Raw genomic sequence first — 15471 nt, 5'->3', positions numbered from 1 at the left:
AATCCGAAAAATAAATAAATAAACGCCAACTATACTTTTAATCCACCTCTTATGACGTCTTGAACTGATCTTTTATGCTTTGGCTGAACCTTGACTTTAACTTTTATGTGATTCATAAACATTTTAGTATGAAAATCACATAATAAACCAGCAAACAGGGAAAACGATCAAACAAATGAGAGTGCTCAAATGAACCCAAACGTAGACAGAGCTCTTGTCCTAATAAGACTTTTGAGTCGTGTGTATAACAACTGCCCTCTGTTCGGGTCTCAAGAACTTGTTCATATTCAGACCTGGTTCAATCTCTGAAATGTGATTGCACAGCGAATGAGCCAGATCTTTTGTATGATTTTTGACTTTTTGAAAATGAAAACGAGCAACTAGTGTAGTCCGATTTCTGAAAAATTATTCTGAAGTGCAGAATCTGACTCATGTACTGAATGTCACTTGTATGTTGTACGTTACTTAAACTTGGGACTTTTGTTGTTTATTTGTTTTTGTTTTTTAATTTTACATTTAGGGCCAATGGATTAGCTACACTAAAAATTGCTTAAAAATAACCCAAGTTGGGTTGAAAATGGACTAACCCAGCAATTGGGTTGTTTTAACCCAACATTTGGGTTGTTTTAACCCAGCGGTTGGGTTAAATGTTTGCTTAAAACAACCCAATTGCTGGGTTAGTCCATGCATGATGTCTCTGAAAGGTATTTCAAAGTATGTTTAGACTGATCTATATTTAATCATCTATAGATAAATGGCGTAAACACATTTTGAAAGAATTGTAGCATAGGCCTACTAAATATCTATGCAATTTGGCACCAGACTACTGAGAGCATCCCCCCCCCCTCCAAAAAAATAAAAATAAAAAATCACTCAAAAGTTGCCTCATAAGAATAGTTTAGGCTATATGCTGCTGGAATCAAGTCATCAGGAGATTTGCACAATTTTGAAGAAAACGCTGAATAGATGCAGTATGAATTGTCACAGTTTTAAGTCGAAGAACACCAACAATAACTTAAACAAACTGCTACATTCAATGAAGCCTACTGTTAAATATCACCTGAGCTCTTGCAGAACAGATGACAGTACAGTTTTAGGAACAAGACCTGACGTGAAAGCGCTTCATTATACAGTACAGTAGGCTACACTATCATAAATCATCCCGCAGCCCATTCACAACTCTTCAGTTTCACATTAAACACATCAACTCTTTTGACAGCGTGTGTTTACTTGCTCGGACCGTTCATTTAGAGGGAGTGCTACGAACATGCTTCCCATTTCAATAAACTCTCTGCTCTTTTTATGGACGGTCGGACAGTGAGGAACGCTAATGCACCGAATCGCTCGCAGATGGTCGTCGCTGATTGGTGGAAATTTAAACCCCAACCCTTTCCCCATCAACTGCAACTATTGCCGTTATACACACACACACACACACACACACACACACACACACACACACACACACACACACACACATACGCGTGCGCGCGCGCACACACACACCCGCCGACTGTCACCGCTCAGCAGTCAGCAGTTCTCTGTGTACCTGCGCTCGCAAACAGAGGCGGTGCGCATTACCCAAATGGAACCGGTGGATTTTACTTGAGAAACGACAAAAACAGGGCAGTTTGAACAATCAGCAATGTCTCTAAATTGCATTGCATGGATTTGCGGATCGTTCCTTTGCCCGTTTTTGAAGAGGTAACAGTTAAGGTGCATGCATGCCAACATGGATTGCCTTTTCCTTTTGCTCTGGAGTTTACAAATCCCTCTGGTGAACAGCACATCTGTAAGATTACTGGCGACTGTGTCGTTTGGGAACTTTATTAAGGCAGGTGACACACTCATAATTAATTATTTATTACATATACTGTACTCATTGTCATTTAGCAAGTTAATTGTGGTGAGCTGTTTGCGCTTTTGCAGGCTCTGCAGTTCTGTTGCTTCCACTCTGTGACATCGGTGTCATTTACCGGCGACACCGGCGGCCTCTATCAAGGTTCGTGTCTTTACGCACTGCAATTGTATTTCAATTCTTAATGATGACAAGGCAATGATTGATGCCGATGGCGCTCTTGCGCTCTCGCGCTCTGGTTGAACCAAAAATCCTTACCTGTCCGGTATACCTGTACAGATAAATTTATCAATACGCCGAAGCTTGATACATATATTCGGGGAATTATAGGGTTTACAACTAATATACTCCCAATATACGAGTTTCCTGTGCCGGCGGTCGTGCGCTAACACGCGTAGGCTGTTGTATTAAGGGATTCCCTCATCTCATATCTGCCGCGTACTAGCCAGTCATAGAGAGTTTGTCTTTTTTCATTCATATTTACACTACTAGTGGAAAGTTTGGAAACACTTCCTCGCGAGATTATGCTTAGCTAAATGCTTGACATTAGTTTTGTATATAAATTGTGGCTACATGAAATATAAGTCATTTTCACAGCTTGCCCAGGCTACAAATGGCATTGAAATGCTTGTAAAGCTCACAATGCAGAAATATGAGACGTATGTATAGCAACATCAAAGTGTAAAGAGTGATATACAGATAAAGTCAGGAGGTTTTATTTAATGGATATGTTAGACCAGATAGTGAAAGTAAATAAGCCAACAAGTATTGACAAGATCCCATGACATTGATAAGTGCAGTTTTTTTTCCTGTTTTGCATTTTGTATTAACAAAGAGCGTTTTGGTGGGACATATAATAGGGCTTATCCCTATTAAAGTATATGCTAATAATAAAAATGAATTACCATTGGAATTGCTTGTCTTTGGCAGGTGGTATTATGGGGAGTGACAAAATCATTACAGACCATTTCATTGGACATAAGTCTGTGCAGTGCAGGATGATTCATCTGTATTTTTGCTTTCATTTTCCTGGAAGAGAAAGACTTTTAAAAGTGTATATCTGGTAAAATAGTCAGCTTTTAGGAGTGTAACCACAAAGACAATAGACATGGAACCATGGAAACTGTCCTAATTCCTGATGGACAGAAAACCGTTGCTGACATTACAATGTTACGTTATATTAGTAAGACTAATGCAATAATTAACTGATGATTGATTGATATTGAGTCAGATAACTTAAACTGTGTTTGTCCCACTCCCAGATTACGATTTTGCCACACCAGTGCAAGTGGACTCACTTGGAGGCTACATTTCCCATTATGTGTCAAGACATGAACGGAACAGGAGGTCCCTGTCAGAAGCTGGCGGTTCGCTGCACTATCAGGTCTCTGCATTTGGCAAGGAATTGCATTTAGACCTGCAGCCGTCCCATGTGCTGGCAGAGGGGTTTACCATACAGACACTGGGTGCAGAGGGCATCAACACAGCGACCCTTGACCCTTCTATTCATAACTGTCTCTATCAGGGTTCCATACGAAACCATTCTGAATCCTCTGTGGCTATATCCACCTGCACAGGTCTGGTAAGTGTCTCCTTTTACACTCACTCATAGATTCACTGACTCCAAAACTTAATGAGCCACATCAATGTCTACTAGTTTCATAGGAAGCTTTGAGGCAACCTATGGAGTCTTCCTAACTGAAATGGAACCTCATAAGTGACTGGTTTGAAATGCACTACATGGGCAGCAACTTCTGTGCTCAAACATTTCTGAACACGTCACCCAAAAATGTGTTGGTAAAAATATTCAGTTTGAAATTAATTGAAAGTATTAAAATTTCTTCTGCTATGTCCACCATCTTTCTTTTTTTGGTTCAGTGGTCCTCTGGGATTATTTTGCAGAGCTACCTTTGAATTTGGCCAAAACATACCTTAATAATTAAGTTTCTAACAAGCTTTGTGTCTTGTGCATACTTAGACACTGCATTGCCATCTACTGACATGGATCAGCATGATCTCAGTTTTGTCAATTACACGGTACAGTTTTCAACTCAAAACGGAAAACTTTTTATGGCCGTTCATTTAAACGACAATGGCGTTTTGGGGGCCTAAAAACATAAGCTCTTGAAAATGGGTTGAAAAGTGCTAGGTTTTGAAAACGGTGCTCTTACCGTCTCCATGTAAACAACAAAAACGTGCATATGGTGACGTCATGCGCATGTTTATTCACACATGTGTATTACGTGTTCACATGCTGTTCCTTGACAAAGTGACATCTCCAACTACTGGCCTAGCATACATAATACAACCTTTTTTTGCCATTTTTGTGTGAATAGGGATCACTTTGACAACGTTGTCGTCTGTTTTTAGTACGTCGCTGCTGTGTAAAAATACCCTTATACTAGTGAGTTTAAGAGAGCATTCTACACAGTGATGAATTCGCTCACCTGTTTAACAAAAGAAGTAACTTGAGCATCAAATGTTTACGTTTGTTTTTTGTCTTTGTTAGTCTTTCTGTCTCCTGGCTTTAGACCTTTTTGCCTCTTCGGCTGTATAGGTACTGATTCTACCATGATCCCGGTTGATAATAAGTGTGTTCCATTGTCTAATTAAGATTTTTTTTTCACAGCAAAAAACTTTAGCACGAAACTACTGAATGCATCTTGAATCTGTTGACTACGGATATAGCTCACTAATTTGTGTAATAAAGGTCATATGTGCTGTTCCACTGCTTTACTTATTAACACAAGGACATGTTTCAAGTAGCTGCCAATGTCAAGTAGCATGTTTGCAAACATGTTTGAGTTACGGTATACGTATAGTGTAGTATATAGTGTGCATGAAGAGCTTAGTAAAACAGGTTCACTGAAGCATTGAAGTATGAAGTAAACCAAAGTAGAGAAATGACTTGTGTGGGATGGAGCACTGACTTTTGCTTGACACATCTTGGGTCTTTATGTTTGCCTTCAGTGAGGATCACGTCTCACCTTGGGTAGTGGGCTACTGTAAAATCATCCCCAGAGTTCTGCTGACGGACTCTGCCTCCACTCCCTGCTCTTTTGTTCTGTGTTTGCCCTGCTTTCCTGTCTCCCTTGTTCTCTACAATTAAAGACAGAGTGAGGTTTCAGGCGCATGGCTGGCAGCGCTAATCTTTGCATTGTCCTTTTCATTAGTGCTAGCTTCTCCACTATAAAACAGCAGTGACCCATTCTTTTAAAACTGTGTGACAACACAATGTGATTTGGGAGCAATTGCATCTGAATAGACTGCAGGGACTCTTTGATCTACTCCCCCCTTCTTTTGAAGCTCTTTTTTTGAATGATGGCCTGAGCTCAAGGTGGTCTTAAAGGTGCCCCTATTTCAGATATACAGGACGCCAAACAAGACCTGTGTGTCCCTTCGGATTTTGTGCTTAAATGTACAGAAGAAAAAGGAAATGTCTGAGAAAAAAGGGGTCTCTCACTCTGTCACTCTGCCTCTTTCACTCTCACTTTCTTTGTTGGATTGAAAAAGAACGAGTCACAGAGGACTTTAACCCTTCCATGTCATCTCCGCATGATGAGGAGCTTTGGATTAAGTACAAATGAGAAACCATTCATCTCTCTGCTGATCCGCAGCAACCCCTTGCGCTGTGAAAGGCTGAGGAGGCAGTTGCTTAGAGGAAGAGAGGTTTTGTGTGGCGAGAATGCCAGTCCAAAAGTAAAATCAATGCTTATCTGGATGAGAACCCCCACAGTCGAAACATTCAGAGGTAATGCCGTTCATTAGGTTACTGAGTTGATGAAAGCCTGATTTGCTTGTGCTAGTCCTCTTGCTTGCTGTTAAACAGTGCATAACGTAGCAGATGGACAGGGATTCTGTTGTTAAATGAAGAACAGGCGGTCCCGGCCTTTAAATCAGGAACAGAGGGATTTACTCACTAAATCCTGCTTCTTTTAAAGTTTTTAATTACGGAGCGCTCTTCAATTGCTGTTATCACTTGCTTCAAATGGATTGTGTGGCCTCAGATTTAACGGCATGATCAAACATCTTCCATCCAACCTTAAACAACACACATCATCCTAGTAATAAAATGCTAGTTGATTTGTGGATTAGTTTAGTCATGTGTGCTGTTTCTAGCTTGGTTCAAAATCTTCTAGATGGGCTGCATCCAAGATGGCATATGAATGCCAGTCCCGCAGTGCAAGCTGCTTCAGTTTGTAAAAGCGGATTAGCAGGTGGAGCTTCTGAAGTGGCGTTCTGCTACTTCTTGTTCAGAGGTCAGAACTTCCACCAGATCAAGCTTCAGGGTCACATGGTTTTGCAAGTTCAGAGTTGCTTTTCCAGCCTAGGCATAGACAAATCCACATCCTCGGGTCTTCCCTGGGTCACTGTTCCATATGGCTGGTGGCAGGTTCAAGCCCATCCCCCTTTGAATTGGCTGATTTTGCTTTCTAGACGTGTTTTGACTGGCCCGGCCATGCTGTCCAGAAATAGATCAAGTAACACAATGAAAGACATAGAGATCTTTCGTAATACTGTTCAACTTGGATTATTGATGGATGAACTATTCTGACAGTGCTGCTATATTTAGTTGTTATGATTTGTTTGACACCTGTCAGATCAAGTTTTTAAAGCAGATAATGAGACAGCAGACATGTTCTTTATCTGTTTATGTTAATTGGCACCATTGTTTGCTAATAATTAACATGTTAGGAAGCGCTGCTGGGTAGGAAAACAATAGGTTGAATAAATAGCCTTAGGTTACATATGTTGACAATGTGAATCAATCACTTATCTCAGTCAACATACATGGATGGAAAACTTCCCCTTTTTCATGATGTCCAACTTGATAGAGATGCTATTTGCTGATGTTTTGCTAGCTGTTTGGTATTCTGAATCAAGGACATCCTTAGCTTTATTCACTCTTTATCTTTGTTTCCATTTAGTGTACACTTTATGTATATGCACAACTTTTTTTTAACATGGATAATAATAAGAAATGTTTCTTGAGCAGTTATTCAGCATATTAGAATGATTTCTGAAGGATCATGTGACACTAAAGACTGGAGTAATGCAGCTGAAAATTCAGATTTGCCATCATTTTAAAATAGAAAACTGTTAACTTGTAGTAATATTTCACAATATTATTCTTTTAACTGAATTTTTTTTGTCAAATAAAGGCAACCTTGTTGAGCACATAGAGACTTCTTTCAAAAACATTTAAAAATCTTACCGACCCCCAAACTTTGTGTGTTCTGCTTCATGTTCTCTCTATAGCTCTCATTTAGAGATTAACCAAAACTTTTCATGGTAAGGCCAGAAATGTGAATATAGGCAGGGAGGGTTTTTCAGAGTCTATCAAGCAGACAACTGAGTATAGTTAATTATCCTCCTAGTCTTTTGAATGGTTTGCAAGCAGGTCTTTGTAAGGCAGGGGACTCACTAGATTTGCCCTTCAGCTTTTGCTGAACTCAGACATGATCTTTCCAAAGTCCCAAGTTATATGAATAACTTATTCAAGCACACCTATTTAAAATGATCTGTTACTCATATTGAATTAACCAAATTAATGTTAAGCCTTCATAAATGTATTGATTTGATGTGACATAACGAGTAAAACAAATGGAAAACTGAATCAATTATGCAGTTTATACAAATTTTATGAGGTGTTAGTCATTTTTGCTAAACAGGTTTCCCACAGGTTCTCTCTCTCTCTCTGTCTTAGACACCCTAAGACAGAGAGAGAGATAACCTGTGGGAAGCCTGTTTCTTTTAACTGGGGGTGTTTCATGAAGTCTTTTTGGATGGCAAAGTGTTCTTTTATCTTTTATGGACAGCCCGACCAATAGTCCAACCTTGTGGGTGCTAGACGGTCTGTGAATGTGTGAGGTGTGTATGTGTGTGAATTGCTGCTGAAGCACTTCAGCTGTGTTTATTCAGTACCAGACCTGCTGGTTCAAGCTGATGCGCTAACGTGTGGGATTGCACTTAGGGACAGTTGTGATGCTAATTCACTCTGACTGGAAAGGAGGCAAGCTGTCAGTGCGCTCAAAGCTTGGATACACTGCAGTGAGAGTAGAGCACCGGGGCATTCAAACATCAATGGAAGAGAGAGGCTGGGAATTACCATATACAGACTCCAAGAGCAGATCTGTAGTGCTTGTCTGACTCAGGAAATTGTGAGAAAATGCAATGGAGTTTCCATCAGACATGTTTTTTGTCATGATTGATACTTATGGATTCTGCTGTTTGGGGCCTCCCAGTTTAAGCCCCTTTTTCGGCCATCATAATTAAATGTTGATGCATTGGAACATTTGGGCAGTGCCATTATAATTATATATCAAGATTCTGTGATTCTTTTGATCACGATTATTTATAAAAATGTAAAAAACCCTGTGTCATTTTTTTTTCAATAATCAATACTTGTAAAATTCATGCAGGTCATGTAAATTAGAGGTTTTCAAACGGTAGTCCGGGCCCATTAAGGGTTATTTAGAGCTACATTTCAGAAAAAAAAAAAAAAATGTTTTGAAAAATATATATTTTTTAATCCAAATATGTAAATTTAAGAGATTAATCATGATTGTTCTGGTTAGAGCCATAGTTTTAACACGACAAATAAAAATAAATCTGCATGTATTTTTGTAAAAACATCTAGCAAGAAAGTTCATAGTTGCAATGTATAAAAGAGTTTATACATCCAGCGGTACATATATTTTTCAGATAACATTTTTCTCATAGCTTTAGAACAACGACAGCAGAAATGAAAATTTTTCAATATTTAATCTAGTAAAAAAAGATTTTATAGTATCACATTTACAGTTGCGTTTCCTCACATGGTATAAAAGTGTGTTCAAAGTGAAATTTGATGGGCAAAAAAGGTCCATTGTCTATTGTCAATAGTGTAGCATAGGGGTTGAACGACATTTATGTGATGAAAGTCGAGTCGAAGTAGACTAGTCGCTGATGACGTCATAAATAAACAAATAAGCCTGAACCTCGAGCCGAGACTCAAACACGGGTTGCCTCGTGCTCACCTTTAGCCTGGAACACACCAAGACGACAAGTTTTTGTGAGTCAGCCAACTAAGTTTTCTCGGTGTGTTCCGCACCGTCAGCTGATGTTGGTCCTTGTTGGCTATTTTTCAACATGTCGAATCGGCGTTGGCGCTTGTCGGTCAGTTGGGCCATCTGATCATTCAGATTGGCTGTTCAGCTAGCAAACCAGTGCACGAGAAAAAAACCCCAGAAGTGATCGTCTGTAGTGAGCGAGATTATGAGGTGCTTTGCTTGTATCCCTGTAGCTCTTCCGGTTTCCCGCTTTGAATAACGAAAACAGACTACTGCCACCAGCTGGAAAGCAGAAAGCTATTAACTCTTACGCAGACGCAGAACGGACGTGCTACTTGGCCGTCGGATGTCGAGTGTCTGCTTGGTGTGTCAAAAAGAGATTAAGATTTTTGACGAAAACATTCCAGGACTTTTCTCCATATAATGGACTTCAATGGGCTCCAAACGGTTCAAGGTCCAAATGACTGATGTATACGTAGATACCACATTAGCGCTTGCACGGATCAATAGAATGAGGCATCTACGATTGATATATCTATGACCACGCTCGTATTTTGACCTCACTTAGCGGAAGTTATGGCTGAGCTCAGAGATGATCACGTTCGTCTGATAAGAGGTAAAATAATAGCACAAATACTGCTCGGTTTCTCGCAGAAACTGATCATTTCGCTAGATAAGACCCTTATTCATCGTCCGGTATCGTTTTGTATCGTTTAAAGCCCTTTGAAGCTGCACTGAAACTGTCATTTGGACCTTGAACCGTTTGTAACCCATTGAAGTCCATTATATGGAGAAAAATCCTGGAATGTTTTCATCAAAAATCTTAATCTCTTTTCGACTGCAGAAAGAAAGACATGGACATCTTGGATGACATGGGGGTGAGTAAATTATCAGCAAAAGTTTATTTAAAAGTGAACTAATCCTTTAACTTACATGAACGTGCATTCTCCCGATCAGTTTTAAGCATTCAGATGGTATAATCAAACATATCTTGTGGAGCGCTCTCGGAGTATGCATTTATTTGTCATTTTAACTATTTGGAAACGGGGCGTAAAAAAGTGGACTTTTTAGTAGATTTCTTATCCTGTTGCGCCCTCTATAGGCCATGATAAGCGACTAGTCGACGTCAAGCTTAAAGCGTCATGGCAGAGCATTAAAGTCAACTAGTCTGTGCAACCCCTATGTAAAGCACATCTCACACAAAAGTCACTTTCAAACCAAGCATAAAAACAACAGTAAATATGGCTTAAAATATAAAGGGGTCTTTCTCAAGGGTACATCATATTACGGGGTCCTTTACATCAAATGTTTGGAAACTCTTGGACTGCTGTTACTTAGTTAGTCTTCCTTGTTTGTTCAGTTTACAATAATGTGTTTAAAATAGCAGTACAATTATGATACACAGCATATGTGTTGATGTATCATATCATGAAGTATTTAGCGATATCCTACACATACAGTATCTCTACAGGGGCATGCCTGGGACCAGTCTGGGATTCTTCCTGCCACTATTTGACTCAGTCCCTCGTATTAACCACTCTGAGTCTGCTAGCTGAGAGTCAAATGCTCTGCACCATGGGAGACAATAATGCTCAGGTGACGTGGTGGACATTTATACTTGTCTGAGTTTTGGGAGGGCAGACAGACAAATTGAAACCAGAGTGAATATATGCTGGGCTTCTTTGTAGTTACAAATGTTCCCCACTCCCCCTTTCATAATTCATGGGGTGTTATGCCATGTTAGCACTATAGGAGTTGCCAGGGGCTATTCCCTGGTGGTCTGTGTGGTGACAGTGATGTAGAGGCTGCTTTGGGATGCCAGAGAGAGAGAGAGAGAGAGAGAGAGAGAGGCTTTTGGGAGAAAGTAAGGAAGGGGAAAGGCAGGCTGTTCCTGTAATAGCTCTTGTTCTCACTCACTTGAAGACCTAAAACTAATGGCCAGTGGTGAAGTGGCTGTCACACCAGCTCTAAGAAGCCATAAATATTATAAGGAATCCCATATCTTGTGCCGTGGACCATTTGGGACAGGCATTTTAAAATTCTCATTTCTCCATTGAGGTTTAATTATGTTAGTCAAGCTCATGCATCTAATAGGGTTGTGAAAGGACACCTTTTTGTCATTGACAATTTAGCTGTGCAATATTCTGAGGCTTGGGCAGCAGCTTCATCTTTTTAGTCACTTCTCTTGTTTAGTTTATTTAGGTTTACCCACTAGACCAGCTTTCATTGTGATTTTGCTCAAGCTTGCTTAATAGATCTTAGTCAGTGTGGCACCATATGAAATTTTTGACACACATTAAAATGAGCCTGCGAGAGATAGAAGTACATTGTGTTTTGTACTGTAGTTTAACAACATGCAGTTTTTTTTTCAATGGACAAAACATCTTTCTAAAAAGAAAACCTTCAGCAGACAATTATCCGAGTCAATTTAGAACATTATGGCATATACCGTATAGTGTTCAGTACGACTGTAAAGACTCCAAGTCTATCCCTCACAGCCGTTTTCAACCTTGTAAAATGCATTATGTGGTCTAACCTGACTAAGGTCTATGGAGAAATTCAGTTTATTACCTGTTGTTATAGATTCAGATCTACAAGTTGCTGGAAAGATCTGTCCCAAAACCCAGTGTGCAGGATTTTTAAGGCATCATAGATGCACTCCAAACATAAAGTTGTGTGTATCTTTTTCAGAAAACAGAATGCACAGAATACAAGAAGCTCTATATGAAAAAATATATATATTTTAAGTATTGAAAATATAAATTTCACTTTGCAGAGTTTTTTTTGCTTTTAACAGTGTAACATTAACTCTGGGCCCCGTTTTGTAGAGTAAATAATTTTCAAGCCCCCCATGCACCCACTCATATAAAGACACTCTCATAACCTTACTTGCAAAATCCCATAGGATTTATTTGAAACATTGTAATTAACTACAAGTACTACAACTAATCAACTTCATTTGGCTTCTCTTTGTGTTTGTGATATAAAGTTAAGAAGGGGCATCCTAACTTTTTCGGCTTCATACTGTCAGAAGCTATTTTAATGCACACTGTGGTCTCTTTTCATTACCCACCATAGTATTGGTGAATCTGAGGGCGAGATATGCCTCATTATATTTTCTTGTCTTTTAAACACTATGTCTACACTGGACACGATGGTTGTCGTCGCATTGCGCCATGTTGCAACAGCTTGATGAAGCTGTCTACCCTGGACGTGGCAAAGCAAACGTTGCAAATCCATTTGTCCTTTGTGTCAGAAGTTGTGCGGGCTTTTAAGTACATCCGAAATAAAACAGGGCATCAGTTTACTGTGAGAAATTTGTCATGCCGCGTCATGCCGCTTCCAGTGTAGACAGCATCACTGATTACAATGGGTTCTATTTTCTTATGTAGGGTTGCTCCGCTCGCATCTGGTGTAGACACATTGTTTTGGTAGTTGTGATGTTTGAAGTAGATTCATCGTCTGCTTTACATTTACCTGGCAGTGGCAGTCCTTTCAATAACTTGTCCATGCTTAGTGCAGAACAATGCATCGTTCATTTATATCTTTACACGGCTCCCTGCAATACTCAATTCTGATTCTTCAATCGCACCATCTAGTGGTCTGTTATTCCACAACAACCACTACAACTGATAACAGACTGATTGGCCGGTTATTGTATGATTGAAATTTTTAGCCTTAAACAATTACTAACTAATTACTAATTTCTTTTTTTTCATGCATGGATTGCTACTGACAGCGCTGCATGAGCTCGCAGAGCCATCTGTGGGACACCCTTAGCATGTTAGCCATTCAAAGCGCCAAATTCAAGTAAAAATTGGCACTGAAACTGTGTTACTCGCCAGATGCCTGGCGACTTTCTTTTTTGTGTGACAATTTTGACAATGCAAGGTTGTGAGAATGTGATATGGCTTAGTGTGATCATAAAATCATTTGGGAACGCAATGTGTGCCAACCATCTTCCCAAATTCATAATGAGAATCTCTTGAATGAATGATTAAATTGACAAATCCATTTTTAACAGTCACTTACAGTCACCAGGTGGCATAACCATAGATATACATAATAAAGGCTAGATGTCTTACGACGGAGTCTCTAACGTCATCACCGGCGGCCATCTTGTCACAGGCAGGGTTCTGTGGTACCTGATGTATGGCGAGTGATCTGCATGAACACAAATATACTCTTATCTCACTGAAATGGATTGACGGATTTACAAATGGTTTCTTACAAACGTGGCTATAATTATGGATGCTTGAACAAATTATGAATAATTTTTCATAAGTATGCAGTGTCATAACTACATCTCTGACGTTTATAACAAACCAAACAGTTTGAAAATCGGTAGAAAATGGAGCAATTTATGGTTATTTAAAAAGTGCAGTCACCCATGAAAACAAATTAGACGAAAATGTTTAGGTATGATTTGGGAAGAGATCCAGTCAGGGCTGATGTCCTGCGTGAGCACAGCGTGTCATTCCATTTTATGTATCATTTCAGCCCTAATATTTATTGTACATTTTAGCACTGCAAAACCATGCTAGCCCAGTGTTTCATAAACCAGGGTTAAAAGTATATTTAACTCTAGGGTTAAAAAAAGTGTTAAGTGGAGTTTGTGAATTTGTGTAGATCTCCAATATGCAAATGCCCCTCAAGTGACCATTATTTTTCTGAGCACACAAACACACACTCTCACCCCTCTGTAGCAAGTAGAGTTGATGCTCTGGTCAGATGTTACCCAGCAGTGGAATGCAGATGTGTTTTAAAGCTGGGTAATAAGCAGCTTTGGGTTTCTCACTGCTCCCTTCCAGCCTTTAACAGCATGTAAGCACTTACTCATCTAGATTATAATACCATGGTTGGAGGCTTTAAAAACACTCAAGGTTTACACAAAGAGATGCTAATTACGTTTCACAGAATCACAGAGACAGGCAATAAATTATTCCTCATACTTGCACTGAAGACTCACTAGTTATGTAGTCAAAGACAGATCTCATGAAACCACATAAAATAGACAATCCCTGTGGTTAAATCATCCATAGAGTATTACTTTTGAGGATCGTGGTTTATTAGTTAATTCCCAACCTCTGATATTCCTTTGAAATATGTGAAAATGAGGGGGCTCAATGAGGGGAGTGAAATTTAAAAGAGCTCTCATGGTTTCTGTTCACTGTGAAAATGAAACATGTTTATCTGGCAGCAGACAGTGGCCCTCTAATCTACATCTCTTACAAGTGTTTCTTGAAGAAGAGAAGAAGAGACTGTGGTTGAGTGCTTCCCTTCCATCCCTCGAGTGTAATAGGCTTTAAGTAGTCAGGTGGTTTTTGGAGAAGGCTGTAGTTAGGCACTTGTGTAATTATGTGATCACCTGTCACACATTATTACATTAAGACACATTGGAGCTCAGTAATATCTTCTACAGCAGAAATTCCCAAACGTTTTTTTTTGTCTGCCAAACCCATTTGACCTAAAATATTTACTTGAAGTACTCCCTGAGATTTTGAGTGAATATTTCAATAATTTAACAACACATTCACAGTTGGTCACATGACATGTAGCTTAAACGAATTAAAAACACATTTTATAGTACTTTATTTTGAAATGTATTGATTAAAATAATCAATTCATTAATTATTTAAAATGTTTTATGATTTAATTTAATCAACTCATGAACCCCAGTTTGGGAAACCCTGTTCAATAGCCTCAGATCTGAATACTGAACCGGAATACTGATCTTAATTACCTTTTTTTTTTAATGAAATTTGACAAAAAGAAAGACAAGAAAGCGAGAAAAAAAGATTTATGTTGTGATAATAGGATCCCTGCAGTTCTTCAGTTAGTTTCCTCTCTCATGTCTTCAGCCAGCTCCTTTCTTTCTGCATCCCGTCAGACATAATGGCCAAAAACTGATGGTCCCAGATGGAATCCATTTACCCCCATTATCGAAGCAAAGCACCTCCATCTGCTAACTGCTGGACTAAGTTGTAAGATATTTGACAGTAAAGTTTGTTATGTCTCTAAAACAAAAACAAATGGAATACATGTGTGATAATTAAATGGACTGCGGGGCACTTGTAGAGGATGTTGGTTAAACACATGCTTGCGGGATGCCGTGTACGGGAAGGGTTTCACTGCAGGAAGCTCATCTCAAAGAATTGAAATCTGCCAGCTTTTCTGAAAATGCCAGTTTATGAAGTGAATAATCCCCACTCTGAAAGCAAGTGGAAATTAGTGAAAAGAAATTGTAAAAATTTTTTTCTTCTGTAAGTGTGGTTTAAAATGAAAACCCACATCACAGTGTCTGGAGTTGTCCAGTTATTTTTAAAAGTAGTGTTTCATAATTTGCACAGAACGTGGATCAATGGCTTTCTGGTTGTGAGTAAAGTTTTAATGCAAAACTACACTGTAATTCCAATACACTAATAATAGGGTGATTCTGCCCTATTATCATCAAAAAAGAATCTTAACCCTGTTATTTAAAGAAAGCAAATTACATGCTGCCCTTCTTTGGTAGATTTGTATGTGCCAGACGTTAGCTGGTGTCTTGTGTATAGTCTGTAT

The 15471-nt window shown here is 39.2% G+C and overlaps 1 protein-coding gene across 1 annotated transcript in view; it reads left to right on the top strand.

Annotated features, from left to right (window-relative positions):
• The first annotated feature begins 1543 nt into the window (after positions 1 to 1543).
• Positions 1544 to 15471, top strand: part of adamts18 (ADAM metallopeptidase with thrombospondin type 1 motif, 18) — an 80988-nt gene continuing 67060 nt past the window's right edge. The window contains exons 1-3 of the mRNA XM_079808585.1: positions 1544 to 1834; positions 1930 to 2002; positions 3121 to 3440. Coding sequence (XP_079664711.1) covers positions 1721 to 1834; positions 1930 to 2002; positions 3121 to 3440 — 507 coding nt within the window. The 5' untranslated portion in view covers positions 1544 to 1720. The remainder of the gene's footprint in view (positions 1835 to 1929; positions 2003 to 3120; positions 3441 to 15471) is intronic.

Source organism: Gobio gobio (assembly GCF_949357685.1).
Source record: "Gobio gobio genome assembly, chromosome: 2".
Classification (NCBI taxonomy): domain Eukaryota; kingdom Metazoa; phylum Chordata; class Actinopteri; order Cypriniformes; family Gobionidae; genus Gobio; species Gobio gobio.
Note: the sequence above shows the minus strand (reverse complement) of the source record. Positions and strands in the feature narration are given on the sequence as shown.